Source organism: Tursiops truncatus, chromosome 1 (genome assembly GCF_011762595.2).
Source record: "Tursiops truncatus isolate mTurTru1 chromosome 1, mTurTru1.mat.Y, whole genome shotgun sequence".
NCBI lineage: Eukaryota > Metazoa > Chordata > Mammalia > Artiodactyla > Delphinidae > Tursiops > Tursiops truncatus.
The window spans coordinates 45,595,042-45,607,819 of NC_047034.1; the positions used below are offsets into that span (position 1 = coordinate 45,595,042).

The window sequence follows — 12,778 nt, forward strand, 5'->3', positions numbered from 1 at the left end:
GCTTTCCAGCTGTGAATTTAAGAAATTCATAAAGCAGATCCATGACTTACTTTCAGAGCTAGGTTCTATGTAACATGTGTTCTAGTGCCTGATATAATGCCTGGCACCTGGTAGGTACTCAATAAATATTTGATAAATAAATGGTTATATGGTACTATGTAAGCTATGTATATGTATACATATATTCTCCTTTTTAATAGGCTACAGGAGATCCTTACTACCTTGAAGTAGGGAAAACACTTATTGAAAATTTAAATAAATATGCTAGAGTGCCTTGCGGATTTGCTGCCATGAAGGATGTTCGTACTGGAAGTCATGAGGACAGGTAAAACAATTCCTAACCTCCCCTTTCCTCAGGGTAACTCTGAAACAACACAAAATATTATGAGTCAGATTTCAGATCAGCTTAATGCTTTTACAAAGGGTATTTGAAGATGCAAACCTTAGTTCATTGTGCTTATTTTTTAAACTCTCTTGAATAGGCTTATTTTAAATTGTTTGAAAAGTCTGTGTTTTTACCATGGTGCCTGGCATATAGTTGGTGCTCAAATGATCTTTAAATAGATGAATAAATGATTGTTAAACCTCAGAACCTTGGTCTTTGGAGTTTTAGGAAAGTTGGGGTTTTCTTCTTCGTTAATAGTTTTTTATATTATGTAAAATGTTAGAAATTATCAAGATGATGACTAATGATCTGGATTATGATTCCTGTTCAGTCAAGAATTCCTCAAAAGCAATATCGTGGTTAATGTGTATATTCTTATTCTGTTGTCGTGGTTAATGTGTATATTCTTATTGTGTTGCTGATTTGGAGAGCTGGGGAGGCCCAGTGGCAGTTTCTATTTCATTGGATACTGGATAGATGTAGTCGACATGGAATATTCAAGATATGAAAAGCACCCTTTGGTTAATACGATATTCACTAACATTCCAGTTATTCTGAGATCATTTGGTTCTGTTATTTTAACTGTCCAGAACATAGCAACACATTTCTAAATGAACACTAAAGTTTGTTCATTTGGTTAGCAAGTGTTCATTCCACAAATATTTACTGAGGTGTCTTATGTGCCAGAGTTATACTAGGTTTTGAAGATTAAAGATAAAAAGACATGTCTTTTCTATCATTGAATCACGGGGGCAGGCAGATAAACAGGCTTTAAAGCATTGTATATGTGCTATGAAACATACTAAAGGGACGTGAAATGCAGATTGGGATATGACAGTCACTTGAGCGTCCTGTGTCCTGAAGGATCAGGACTAGAAAACTAGAAAAAGGAAAGTAGTAAAAGGAGTTTCCGGCAGAGGAACTAGGGACAGGTGAAATACAACACTCATTATCTACTCACAGAATTGACCCTCAGTCCTTCTCTTGGAGCATTTAGATAATAGTTAATTAGGCTTGGGACCTCCTTCCCCGACCACAGCTGATAAGAAATGGATAGGTTTCTGGAAGCAGACACACAGAAAACAGCAAGAAATGAAAGCAGATAGCTTTTGTATTTATCTGTAACATTTACTGGCTGCTTCCTACATTTCAGGCACTCTTCTCATTAAGCACTTTCTATGTTTAATTCATTTGATCCTTTACAGCCACCCTCTGAAGTATAATTTCTATTATTATCTTCATTTTATAGATGAAGAAACCAAGGCACAGGGAGTTGGGGAGCTTGCCTGAGGTCACACAGTTAGTAAGGTTAATTCTAATCAAGGCAGATAGGCTTTTGACTATATGCTCTACTGGCAGCTCATTCAAGGAACAGTAAATTAATCGCCCGCTGTGCGCCAGACGCTGCACTTGGGTAAGAGGATGAAAAGATAAATTAGAATCAGTCCCTGCCCGCCTGTGACTTATGGTCAGTGAAGAAGATAGGTATGTAAAGAAGTAATCACAGCCACGTGATGAGCGCTAGAGCAGAAGGAAACGTAGCAGGTGGAGGAATTACAGAGGAAGACATGATTTGCTCTGTTCAGAGTTCCATGTTTCTAAATTCAGCCTCCTTCCTCTTCCTCCTGCTGAGTGTCCCTCCCGCGGCGCTGTTTCTGCATCTCTGACGGCCCGTGCCGCACTCTGGTTGCACAGTCTAGTGTGCAGAGTGCCCCTTGAAGCATCACGTCCAGCGTTAACGATGCCCGAGGTGCACTTGGTGCAGCAGCGCTGTTGCCGTCTGGGTCCAGGCGCAAGACGGGTCATCTTCTGAGGGGCTGGTGGGCTTACAGCCTTTCTCCACCTGAGGATCACCACTGGGTCTGCTCACTGTTCCTCGTGGTAGTGTTGCGTCTCTCCCATGCAGTTGGCCCAACAAAAGGTTGAGGACTCCTAATCCTTGTCTGACCACGTTCTTGGATGTGCGTTAGCAGCTTTCTTACGTTTAACAGACAGTGAACTTATGGCCAGTTGACCTCAGATACTTGACAATGACTTGCTGACAGATGGGTGTTCTCTACCCTGCTCTTAAGAAACTGATTGATTTTTTAAAAGTGCAAACTTAGAACTTAATACTCATCCCAGCAAAATTTCTTTTTGTTGGGTTTTTTGTGTGTGTGTGTATGCGTTTCTAGACCAAAAAGAAGGCTTAAATTTCATCTCAGTCATCTTATGTATTAGCTAAATTACTGTTTTCAGGGATCTGGGGTTTAGATAATTATGCCTTAAAATTTTCCATGTAATGCTCTTTGCATTTGGTTGCTTGTTCCCCTACGGAGCTACCAGTGCTGTTGTCTGGCTCACCAGTGTCTCCATTCCCTGGCCCCCCACACACAGTTTTCAAAAAAGAAATATCTGTATTTTTCTTATAATAAATGATCAGTTAAAGAATTTAAATGGCAAAAAAATATGAAAATCTTCCCTACGATACTTTCCCCACTTGCCATCCTAAGATAATCACTGTTGGCAGTTTTAGAAACAGTCTTCCAGACATTTTTCATGCCTGTGTGTTTGCATTTGTGTACATATTTATGGTTTTAAAGTACAAAATAGATTATGTGATACGATACCCAAACTTGCTAGCTCTACCCAACTCATACTGCAGTGATCTTACCACGTCTCTAGTCTTTTCTAAACATTTACAAATCATCTGTTTCAGAATCACTTGTGGAATTTGCCAAAAATCAAAATCTTGCACATCAGTTTACAGTTCTTAAGCTAACATTTGCTTATGGTAATAACCATCAGTCCTCCAGAAAAAGTTAAATTACCGTAAGTGTATTGCGGATTGACAGGGAAGTATTTTATCCATTATAAAATGATTAACATCCAAAATGTTCAAAGAAGTGTTGAAACATTACAGTTGTTGTTCCAAAATAAAACATCATTTATGTCTGGGAAAAATAATGATAGCGCTGTTTTTGAGCTCATACGCATGCCGGGTGCTATGCTAAATAGTTGACATTATAGTATGTCATTTAGTCTTTGCACCACTGTTAGGCATGTATTGTTATTATGTCCTTTCAGAATAAACTGAAGCTCACAGTCCTTATATAATATCCCCCTTGGTCACATAGCTCGTCATCAGAAGTTCTTTTCTATTTCCAAAGCCCCAGCTCTTTACCGCTATGTCCAGCTGCCTCTCCAGTTCATTCTTTAGTAATGCTGTTTAAACTTGCATTCGCAAACATTTATCAAGTGCCAGCTGTGTGCCAGGAATTGTGCTTGGCCAGTTACGAAACTATGCAGCCTGTCTAGTAACTGCTAAAAGCTAGGATGCTTTGGGAAGTAGCACATATAATTAAATTCCTTGTTATTGTAACTCCATCTAACGACTGTGCTCTTTACCTATACTTTTTATAAAAGCTTTCCTTTAAAGTGTTTATTAAAACGTTACAACATTAAATCATTTGTAAAGTCACACTGGGCAGGTATTTAAATGTTTACAAAGTTATCATCGTAGTCCATGTGATTTTGTGTTGTACTTTTTTCATGTAACTTTTTGTAAATGATTACTTTTAAGCCTTCTTGATTATCACTTAAATGGCTGCATCAAAATCGTATTACTTTATCCAGTTCAATTAATATTAATTGAAGATTCTTATATGGTCCTCAGTAGTAAAGATCATCTGTGTTACCTCCCTGCTATTGGTTCCCTGTAGAAGAAATGGAAAACTCCCTCAGAAGGTCCATAGAAAAACCTTGTCTGCAGTATTGACAAGATTTAGTGCACCTATGTGGTAGGCAGCCCTTCTGGTCTTTTTCATTTCCTTGGAATATGCTTGGAGTCAAGGCTATTACCACCAGGGGATAGATACATTCTATAGTTCTTTGGATGTCTGTACTGGTGTAGACAGGTTTATTGACCTTGATTCTGTGGCTTTCAGATAGTTGACATTTGGATATTTTTATGTTCTTAGATTTATTTGTAACCTTTTATTTTAGAATGGATTCCTTCTTCTTGGCCGAAATGTTTAAATATCTTTACCTGTTATTCGCGGATAAAGAAGACGTTATTTTTGACATAGAAGATTACATTTTTACAACAGAAGCTCATCTGTTACCTCTTTGGCTCTCTACTACAAATCAAAGAATCTCTAAAAAAAACACAGTAGGTTATGTTTTTCAACTAAATGTCTTACTCTCTTTTTTACTCCTGTGTGTTTGTTTTGTTTTTCCAAGGAAAAAGTAATCCATGACTAGAATTCTATAAATATAGTGTGGTAGGAGAAGTACCCTTGATGTTTTCTTATTTTGTTTTCTTGTATTACATCCTGTGTATACTTACATTTCACTTAATGTTTCCTTTGAACAAACTATAAAGTAAAATAATTATTTACATAACATTCTTTTATATTTTTAGACTTCAGAATATACAGAACTGGATGACAGTAATTTTGATTGGACTTGTCCAAACACTCAGATTCTCTTCCCTAATGACCCACTGTATGCTCAGAGCATTCGTGAACCCTTGAAAAATGTGGTGGACAAGAGCTGTCCTAGAGGCATCATCAGAGTGTAAGATGTCTTATTTTATATTTGTTAATATCAAAATTAATTCTTAGTAAATGACAGAGAATGTAAGGAACATATAACAGCCAAGAAGACATTCATTTAGATTTAAAAAATATTGAGTATGTACTTATCACTGATTAAAATTAAAAATTGGTGAGTAAAGTTAGATAGCAAAGTTTATTCTGCAGTAATGTCTTTTTATTATTATGGAAATTTTCTGTGTATCTTTTGTTTAATGAACCAAGTAATAATGGCAGCGTATGATAGTTTGTAACTTCCACAGCACATTTTTTTTTAACATCTTTATTGGAGGATAATTGCTTTACAATGGTGTGTTAGTTTCTGCTTTATAACAAAGTGAATCAGCTATACATATACATATATCCCCATGTCTCCTCCCTCTTGCATCTCCCTCCCACCCTCCCTATCCCACCCCTCTAGATCCAGAGCACATTTTTACACAACAGTTTCATCAAATATTTCCACGTTTTATATATGTAGAAAATATTTTTCCTTTCATCTGTAGTTTCTGTATAGGAAAAATAACAGTGTTTTGATTTGATTTTTTTGACGAGGTACTTATTCTTGGTTGTTGAATAAAACTTTTTGCCTTAATGAGTGCATTTTCTTCCAAATAGTTACATTAGAAAAACCATTACTAGGTTTTGTAATTTTAAAAAATTATTTTTCTTAAGTGAATGTTATTGTTCACTGATATAAGTATTGTTTTGCTTTTAAAATATTGAGAGAAACATCTGTTTTTTTTGGGGGGGGGGGGTTGTGTTTTTTTGCGTTACGTGGGCCTCTCACCGTTGTGGCCTCTCCCGCTGTGGAGCACAGGCTCCGGACGCGCAGGCTCAGCAGCCATGGCTCACGGGCCCAGCCGCTCCGCGGCATGTGGGATCCTCCTAGACCGGAGTAACCCGGTCCCCTGCATAGGCAGGCAGACTCCCAACCACTGCGCAACCAGGGAAGCCCCAACATCTGATTTTTGAGGGAGAAATAAATAGTAATAAATCTCTAAGCCAACCTATTGTGTACCTTCAAATAATTGTAATGCTGTTGATTAATACTGCCTTATAGATAATATACAAGCTTTTGTAACTGTAAAATATATTTGAAAGCTATACCACTTATTAAAAACCTAAGTTATATGTAGGTAAGTAACTCTTTCTAGTTATTCCATTTTTCACTAGTTTAAAACTAGCAATTTGTTTGCCTTATGCTTTTTTTCCCAATTCTGACTTGTGGGTTTTTTTTAAGCCTTGCCTATAATTACTTTTAGCAGAGAGGAGAGTTTCAGGAGTGGAGCTAAACCCCCTCTGAGAGCCAGAGATTTCATGGCCACTAACCCTGAGCATTTAGAAATCTTGAAGAAGATGGGGGTGAGTTTGATTCACCTCAAAGATGGGAGAGTCCAGTTGGTTCAACATGCAATCCAAGTAAGACATTGCTGTACTAATTAGCTACCATCTCTGTCCTCTTTGGTCTCAGTAACTTTAATAAGATAATGACATTTGGCTTTTTAAAAACCTTCAGTGTGTGGTTTAAAGTCAGAGTACCAGAATTTTAGGACTTGGAAGTATTTTGGAAAGCCATCTGATTCAACCCCTTTGTAGTATAAATCAATCAAGTCACAAGTAGGTTGAGTAATTTGCTTACGTTAATATGGTCAAATATAGGACTCAGATCTAAGTTTTCTGTTTCTCAGTCGCTTGTCTTTCCACTATTTTATTTAGAACATAATCTTAAAAGCTAATAATTCATTTTAATATTTATATCTCTATTTTATACTATTTTAGTTTCCAAAGAGCTGAATTTAAATACTTTTATTCATTATAGAAATCAAAATATGCATTTATTTATCTATGCCTAGGAAACATAACATACCTCTTTGGGAAATTTTTATTGATTTTTGCTTTAAAAGCTTTCATAACCCGAGGGCTTTAAATTATTCACCTTATTACTGCATTAATTCTGAGAAAACTACAGTTTGAGAAATAATTTCAACGTAGAACCATATTCGGATACCCCATAATCTCGGATTCAGCCTTCCCACCACCTTGCCTTCTCCTCACCTTGCCTTCCCCTCAGGTTTCTGTCTCATCCCTATTCTTGCCACGTCATCCCTCCTTCCCTAACAAGACTCTGTCTGCTTCCTTACGTTTCACTCATCCTCACTCCCCAGCGGTGGGAATGACATCCCTGATGACATTGCTTTCACATGGGTCACCAGTGACATAATTGCCAGCCAGTAGCCCCTTAGTCCTCCTCTGATTGAACTTTTATGTAACTATTGGCTGGCCTCTTTTTAAAACCTACCCCTTTCTTGGCTTCCAGGGTATTCCAGCAACACCTTTCCAAATACTCTGTGCAATATTTTGTAGATTCCTTTGCAGCTCTTCTCGGCACGACTCAGTGTAGGCACTACCAAAGAATCTGGATCGTATGTTTTTCTTACTATACTCTTCTTCAATAGTGTCATCTATTTCTACAAGCTCTGCTGTCATCTTTGTACACGTGATACATGTATGTAATCCTGATTTTACTTTACTTCTTAAACCCAACTTTACTTTACTTTTTAAACCCAGCTATAATCTACCTGTCATACATTTCTGCATCTCAATCTCAATCTCAATCTGTCCAAACCTGTTCTCTCTCCCTGCTCCCACTACAGTCTGTCTCTCTGCCCTTTCGTTCTCCATCTCAGTCAACCCTATCATCATTCTCTAAGTCACCAAAACTAGAAATCTCAGAATGGGCTTGCATTTCTTTCTCCCAGCTCCTTTCCATTCTCCTCTATCCTCTATCCCTTGTCAGGTTCCATTGACTTTTTCTATAAGGTGTTAGGAATTCATCCTTTTCCTCCTGTAGTCAGGCACTCTTCAACTTTTCCTCTATTAAGATTCAATTTGAATCATTCCATATATTTCCCAGATACACACTGACAGAATCAGTCCTTCCTTTGTCTATGTTACTAGTCCACTTTCCCACTCAAGAAATTTTTTCATAGCTAGTTTTACATGTCTCTCTCCTCTAGATACAAACTTCTTAAAGTAAAAGATTATGTCCCTAGTGCCTAGTCAAGTACTGAGATGTAATAGGTGCCTGATACTTATGTTTTGAATTTAATCTGGTTGTTGGTTCATAATTTCGAAGAAGGTGGGGAATATGGGTCAGTTATGAGGTTTATTTCTTAAAAGGGCAACCAGAGGAGAGAACAAGCAAAGTGAGCATTTAGTGGAAGTGCACTTCTCAATTTGTACCAAAAGTGGTTTATAGGACAGTGAAAGAGACATTAATAAAAATTACAGATGTTATATTCAGAAAATATTTCCAGAAGTAATATTTTTGAGAACAAATAAGGCCATAAACATTTGGTAGAGACCAAAACTGATAGGATAAATTTTAGAGTAGAAAACTATAGTGCAGTAGTATTTAAGAAATCAAAAAGTTGAAAGTTTCCAGAAAGAAAGGATAAAATTAATTTGTTTCTTTCCTAGGCTGCTAGTTCAATTGACGCGGAAGATGGGTTGAGGTTTATGCAGGAAATGATTGAATTGTCAAGTCAACAACAAAAAGAGCAGCAGCTGCCTCCACGAGCTGTACAAATTGTTTCTCACCCATTTTTTGGCCGGGTAGTGTTAACTGCTGGTCCAGCTCAGTTTGGGCTAGATCTGTCTAAACATAAAGAGGTATGTACACCTATAATATGCTTGTTGAAATTGAACTCAAATATTATTTAAGTATTGTCTAATTTCTTAGTCTCTTTTCTAATTTAGTAGTTTTAACTTATTTAAAACACCTAAATATTTAATCTCCCAGATTAAAGTAGATTAAAATTAAAAGTGTATCTTGAAAATATTGAGTCATAATTTATGTATGCAGTATGGTTATAGAATTTTACTTAAAATGTTCAGATATTGTTCTCTAATTCAATGCCTTTAACTTATCTAAAAATGGTTTTCAAACTTTTTAACTACTGAAACCTTTCTTTGAACAAAAATCTAACTCAGAGGCTTAATGTAGGGAACAGCTAAAGCAGAGGTGCTTCCGGACAAGTGGCTGTGGAGAGCATCAGACACTGAGGTTCCACTGAGCAAATTTGGAAGGCCATTAAGCTAGTCTATCCTATTAGTTTTACTGTAGGAAATGAAGTTCACAGGTTCAACTGTCTGACTAACTGGTAGCAAAGCTAGCCACTAGACCAGAACCCAAGTATTCTGATCATCTAAAGCCAGTGGCCTTTGAACTCTGTTACCCCCAATTTAAACTTTTTCTAGTGTATATTTTAAAGCTATGTAGGTTTATAGTTGATTCATTTATTCAATAACTCTTATTCTAGGTAGTATTTTAGATATTTGCTATGTATCAAGTTTACAAAAACCAGTGAAGATTTATGCCCTCATGGAGTTTACCTTCTAAGAGAGAGAAGGATCTTAAAACATCTTTACACTCACATCTTTAAAATCAGTTCTCTGGTGGATTTAATTTTTCTAGGAAGAAGAACTGCTTGCAGATTCATGTAGATTAAATCCATTTTTCCCCTCTTTTCAAAAATTTTTCCTGTTACCAGTGATGGTTTAAAAATGGTTCCCAGCTTCTTGTAAGTGTAGGTTTGGGTACGTAGTGAGTCAGCCTGAGGTTCCAACTTTACCACTTACTAACATAGTGACTTTGAGCAAATTATGTAAACTGAATCTCCGTTTTCCCATACGTAAAATGGAAATATCATCTGTATTACTTCACTCAGAGTCATTATAAAGATCTGGTTTAGTAATTTACATAAAAATGCTTCATAAACTGCAAAGCACAGTAGAAATATTGGTTGGGTACTATAATATACAAAATGTTCAAAACAAAAATTTATGCTAAATATATATTGTATATGTTATCATTAGAAAAGAAGTGAGGTCTACTTAAAGCTCTAGATATTGAATTTTAATGACTAGGTAGTGATTGGAGAAGATAAAAGATTACTTAAGTTACTTTTATTTCTGCCAGACAAGAGGATTTGTTGCAAGCAGTAAACCGTACAATGGTTGTTCAGAGCTTACTAACCCTGAGGCAGTGATGGGAAAGATTGCTTTGATACAAAGAGGACAGTGCATGTTTGCAGAAAAGGCACGCAACATCCAGAATGCTGGAGCCATTGGTGGCATTGTTATTGGTAAGTAAGCCTCCATGTCATTGTGTTGACTAAGACATAATTTTTAGGATTTTTCCTTTCATTTTCCAAACTTTTATCAGAGTTTGGCATTATTTTTACTTCACTAGCTGGCATAATGGATAGGTAATCCAATAACTCTCTTAAGAATGTGTATATATCTCATACCTTGTTTGAAAGTCTAGATTTGGGTTTCTGTATATTAATGCCAATAAAAGTACTTGGGGTCCGGTGTGAAGGTGCAGTAGGAGTGAGTGCTAAAAACACCCAATACCACGGATAAAAAAATGGGCCCATGAGATCCAAAGCCCCCTAGGAGCAAGAATTACACCCTGCCACCTCCAGTGGGGAGTCACTGAAAGTATCCATGACTCCACATAGGTGCCAGCTGTGGAGTCAGACACGTGGGGTTGTAGTTCCTGGCTCTACCACAAAATCATGGTGTAACCTTGGCCCAGCTTTAGTTTCTTTATCTGTTTATTCCATAGCGTATTTTTTAGCTCCATTTTCCAGTGAAAATGGTAATAAATATCTTTTAGGTGGTTGTAAGGTTTGAAGATAGTATATATAAAATTTCCTAAAATAACTGACATATCATGGGTATAAGCACTAGTTGCTAGCAAGTTTTTATCTCCTTGGGTCTTTTTCCACTGAAATTACAAACTTCAAATTATTTTACGCATGTATTTCAACTAGTGTGTTTGCCTTTTCATTTTCCACAGAAAAATCACTGATATCGTGACAAGCAGGGCATGACTATCAGGGAAAATATAAATTTTTCTATGCTTTAAGTAAATATGAGTTTACATTCAGAAAGAACTGGAAAACCTGAGGTCACATCCTATTTGTGAAGTTAGTTCTTCTGTATAGATTGTCTCCCAAGGGAACTCCATTTTGAATTTGTTCTTTCTAATTAGGATAGATTTCCTTTTTGAACTCAGGGTAAATAAACATTAAGAGATTTAAAATAAAACAGTAGGATTTATTTCAGTGAAACATTGTTTACTATGCCATTTGCTTATCTCATATCGGCATGCCAGTGTTAATTTAATGAATGCATGAATTTCATTAGTCTAAGTAAGTATTAGGAGAAATTCTGCTTCATAACTTAAATGAGTGGTTGGCAAACTACAGCCTGCAAGCCAAGTTCAGCTCACTGCCTGTTTTTGTAAATGAAAGTTTTCTACAACACAGCATGTCAGTTTGTTTCCATGTCATCTATAGCCACTTTCAAGCTACAGTGGTGGAGTTGAGTGGTTGTAACAGTGACAAGCAGCAGAGAGACTGAAGGTCAGGTAACCATCCTTTGTCTAGTCAGTTACTGCTAAGGGGATGGGTTCTACATGGTATTCTCCACTTAGAAGGGCCTATCCACGCAAGCCGTCTGTGAAGGGATGGGCAAGTTCTCCAGGGAGACTGGCATGTAAGATTAGGGCTGGACATAACTGGCATCACCAGTAAAACAGTATTTAGCAGTCGTACTCCTATTATTTAGCCGGCATAAAGTAACAATAGTGTTTCATTTAACTTACAGAGGAAAAAACAGTATAGTCATAATTTTTCCTTGTGCACAGTATCTTAAAAAGAACCGTCAATTTGTAGTTTGGTAAAACAATATAATGCCATTCGAAGAAATCCTAAACAACAATAAAATTTCATAGTTCTATCATTGTAATTCAAGTCTTTGAATTTTTCCATTTTTAGGCTTTTTCATAAGCATGTGAAATCTTTATAGTCATAATCCTAGAATTTTGTGTTCTACTTTTTTTATGTAATAATAACATTTTGTTTTTCTGTGTGTTCCCTCAGGTAGTTCGTTATAATTTACTTATAATAGTTTACAGTTGTTGACAGTTACAAAAAGCACTCCAGTAAACTTTTTCAGGCATAGATCATTTTGCTTCTTTTGAATTATTTCCTCAGGATAGATTTCTAGGAGTAGAATTAGTGGGCCCCAAAAGTATGAGTGTTTCTGTGGTTCTTGATGCAGAAAATTAATGCTGTCAACAGGTAAACAACAGTAAAGATTGGTAGCTAGACCTTTTTAATGGATGAACGTTTTTATGTTTGCTGTGTTCATTTTCTGGCTAGATGACAATGAGGGGAGCAGCAGTGATACTGCCCCTCTGTTCCAGATGGCAGGTGATGGAAAGGACACAGATGACATCACAATTCCCATGCTGTTCTTATTCAGTAAAGAAGGAAGTATCATATTGGACGCCATCCGGGAATATGAGGAGGTAGAGGTCCTCCTTTCTGACAAAGCAAAAGATCGAGGTAAGGGTAAAAAATCATTTGTATTCAGCTTAGCATTAATTTTCCTAACTTGATAACAAAAATGAGTTACAAAAAGATTATTTATGGTTCACTGGTTAAAAGAAGTAAACTTTTTAGAAGATGGTTTCAAAATATATTTTTCTTTTGGAAAAAAGGGTAGTAAAATGTTTATTTTGCTTTGTTCGCTGAGTTAGAATGTTTCTAGAATTATATTTTTGTATGTAATTTATAATTTTTGCTATAATTCTGCCCAGTGATAAAAATACAAGAGATTACACTGAGTCATTTTTAATATCCACAGATGTTCACCATTCAATTTCACTGATACTACATCTTCTATTTTTTTAATAAGGAATAATAAGAGATTGTATAGAAGAGTGTTGTATGCAATATAA

The 12,778-nt window shown here is 36.4% G+C and overlaps 1 protein-coding gene across 4 annotated transcripts in view; it reads left to right on the forward strand.

Moving 5' to 3' along the window:
• EDEM3 (ER degradation enhancing alpha-mannosidase like protein 3) overlaps positions 1–12,451 on the forward strand; it is a 59,356-nt gene extending 46,905 nt beyond the window's left edge. For 3 of the 4 annotated variants that reach the window (XM_019952696.3, XM_033853520.2, XM_033853516.2), the window contains exons 13-19: positions 201–325; positions 4,370–4,535; positions 4,788–4,942; positions 6,225–6,381; positions 8,443–8,634; positions 9,944–10,109; positions 12,198–12,451. In XM_019952696.3, the coding sequence (XP_019808255.2) occupies positions 201–325; positions 4,370–4,535; positions 4,788–4,942; positions 6,225–6,381; positions 8,443–8,634; positions 9,944–10,109; positions 12,198–12,436 (1,200 nt within the window). In that variant the 3' untranslated portion in view covers positions 12,437–12,451. The remainder of the gene's footprint in view (positions 1–200; positions 326–4,369; positions 4,536–4,787; positions 4,943–6,224; positions 6,382–8,442; positions 8,635–9,943; positions 10,110–12,197) is intronic. The other variant, XM_033853512.2, reaches the window with a different exon arrangement.
• The last annotated feature ends 327 nt before the right edge of the window (positions 12,452–12,778 follow it).